Consider the following 1,796-nt stretch of genomic DNA (forward strand, 5'->3'; position numbering starts at 1 on the left):
GTTGGTTTCTAAGTTTGCTTTCAATCAGAGTCCCTTTTGGCCTCTATCTTTCGACCTGAGACCACTTGTAGAGGTCAGAGAATCCAACAAATGGAATTGGCTGAAGTTCTTTCCAAAACCTAATATCCATATTCAGCTTCTGATATCAAAACGTATTTTTTAAAAGCAAGTTGAAATTATACATTTGCTCCTCTAAAATGCAGTACATAAAGATCTGAACTAATTTAAAAAAATTAGTCTCTGAAGTTCCAAACATCATTAGTTATATTTTTATGCCTTATGTACAGTGATTTTCCAGAATGTTTTTCTCCTCTACAGGCAATGGAGTCCCAAAATGTGTCCATTGTTACTGAGTTTCAGCTGCTAGGATTCCAGAATGCTCTTGAGTGGTGGACGTTGCTCTTTGCCATTTTCTTGTTCATCTACTTCCTCACAGTCACAGGGGATATTGTCATTATTATAGTGGTGAGCCAGGACCAGCGACTGCACTGACCTATGTACACATTCCTCAAACACTTCTCCTTTCTGGAGATCTGGTATACATCCACAATTGTGCCCCTTCTCCCAGCCAACCTGCTCTCCCAGGGCCAAGCCATCTCCTTCCCTGACTGTATAGCACAGCTCTACTTCTTTGCGTTCTTCGGGGCTACCAAGTGTTTCTTCTGGCCATGATGGCCTATGGCTGGTATCTGGCCATCTGTAGCCCACTGCACTACTCTTTCCTGATGAGTCCTGAGGTCTGCACCAAGTTGGTGGCAATCTCCTGGTTGACAGGGATCAGCACAGGATTCCTGCCCTCCTTGATGATTTCCAAGTTAGATTTTTGTGGGCCCAAGCAGATCAATCATTTCTTCTGTGACCTCCCTCCCCTCATGCAGCCCTCATGTTCCAATGTTTATATCACTGAGGTGGTCATCTTTACCCTGTCAACTGCTGTGCTGTGCATCTGCTTTTTTCTTACACTTGTGTCCTATGTTTTTATTGTGTCCTCCATATTGAGAATTCCTTCAGCCTCTGGCCGAGTGAAGACCTTTGCCACATGTGGCTCCCATTTGGCTGTTGTCACTATCTACTGTGGAACCACGGTCTCCATGTATGTTTGCCCCAATCCCCACCTGTCACCAGAAATCAACAAGATTATTTCTGTCTCCTATACTGTGGTCACCCCACTGCTGAACCCTGTTATCTACAGCTTGAGAAACAAAGACTTCAAAGACACTGTTAGAAAAGTCGTGAGAAGGACTTGTGGCATCTATGGAGTAAGAGTGAAGGCAGGTTTCTTTATTGGATAAAGAAAATCAACACACAGAATACAGAGTGGATTAAGTTCAGGGATAAGTGAGGGGCAGGTTCAGAGCCTTCAAACCTAAATGCCATCACTGGCATTACTTTAAATTCCACAAGCCATAATAAAACAGCTTCTTTATGGACCCTTGCCAACAACTGTTCAGAAGATAAATTGCCTCTATCAAGAAGTTTTGGAGACAACTTTGTCCTGGACACTTTCACCTTCTGATGGGAATCTGACTTTATAATTCCAGGGCATGATGTTTACATACACAATATTTTCAGATTCTATGAAAGGATTACTGTTGAGTTCATAAAGCCTATGTACAGAAAATTATACATCTTTTAAGTACTGTTGGGAGACTTGTCTTGTAGACTCAATTCCTGGTGCTCTCAGTGCTTGTTAAATATCTGTGGAATGAATGAATGAAAAAAGAAAAGATAGGGCTTCCCTGGTGGCTCAGTGGTTGAGTGTCTGCCTGCCGATGCAGGGGACGCGGGTTCGTGCC

At 42.9% G+C, this 1,796-nt stretch overlaps 1 protein-coding gene across 1 annotated transcript; it reads left to right on the forward strand.

The window, feature by feature from the left end:
• The first annotated feature begins 321 nt into the window (after nucleotides 1–321).
• On the forward strand, nucleotides 322–1,292 carry LOC136120351 (olfactory receptor 11L1-like). Its single transcript, XM_065873769.1, is given in 2 exon segments — nucleotides 322–658; nucleotides 661–1,292. Coding segments are annotated over 2 exon segments (969 nt in total).
• The last annotated feature ends 504 nt before the right edge of the window (nucleotides 1,293–1,796 follow it).

Source organism: Phocoena phocoena, chromosome 3, assembly GCF_963924675.1.
Source record: "Phocoena phocoena chromosome 3, mPhoPho1.1, whole genome shotgun sequence".
Classification (NCBI taxonomy): Eukaryota; Metazoa; Chordata; class Mammalia; order Artiodactyla; family Phocoenidae; genus Phocoena; species Phocoena phocoena.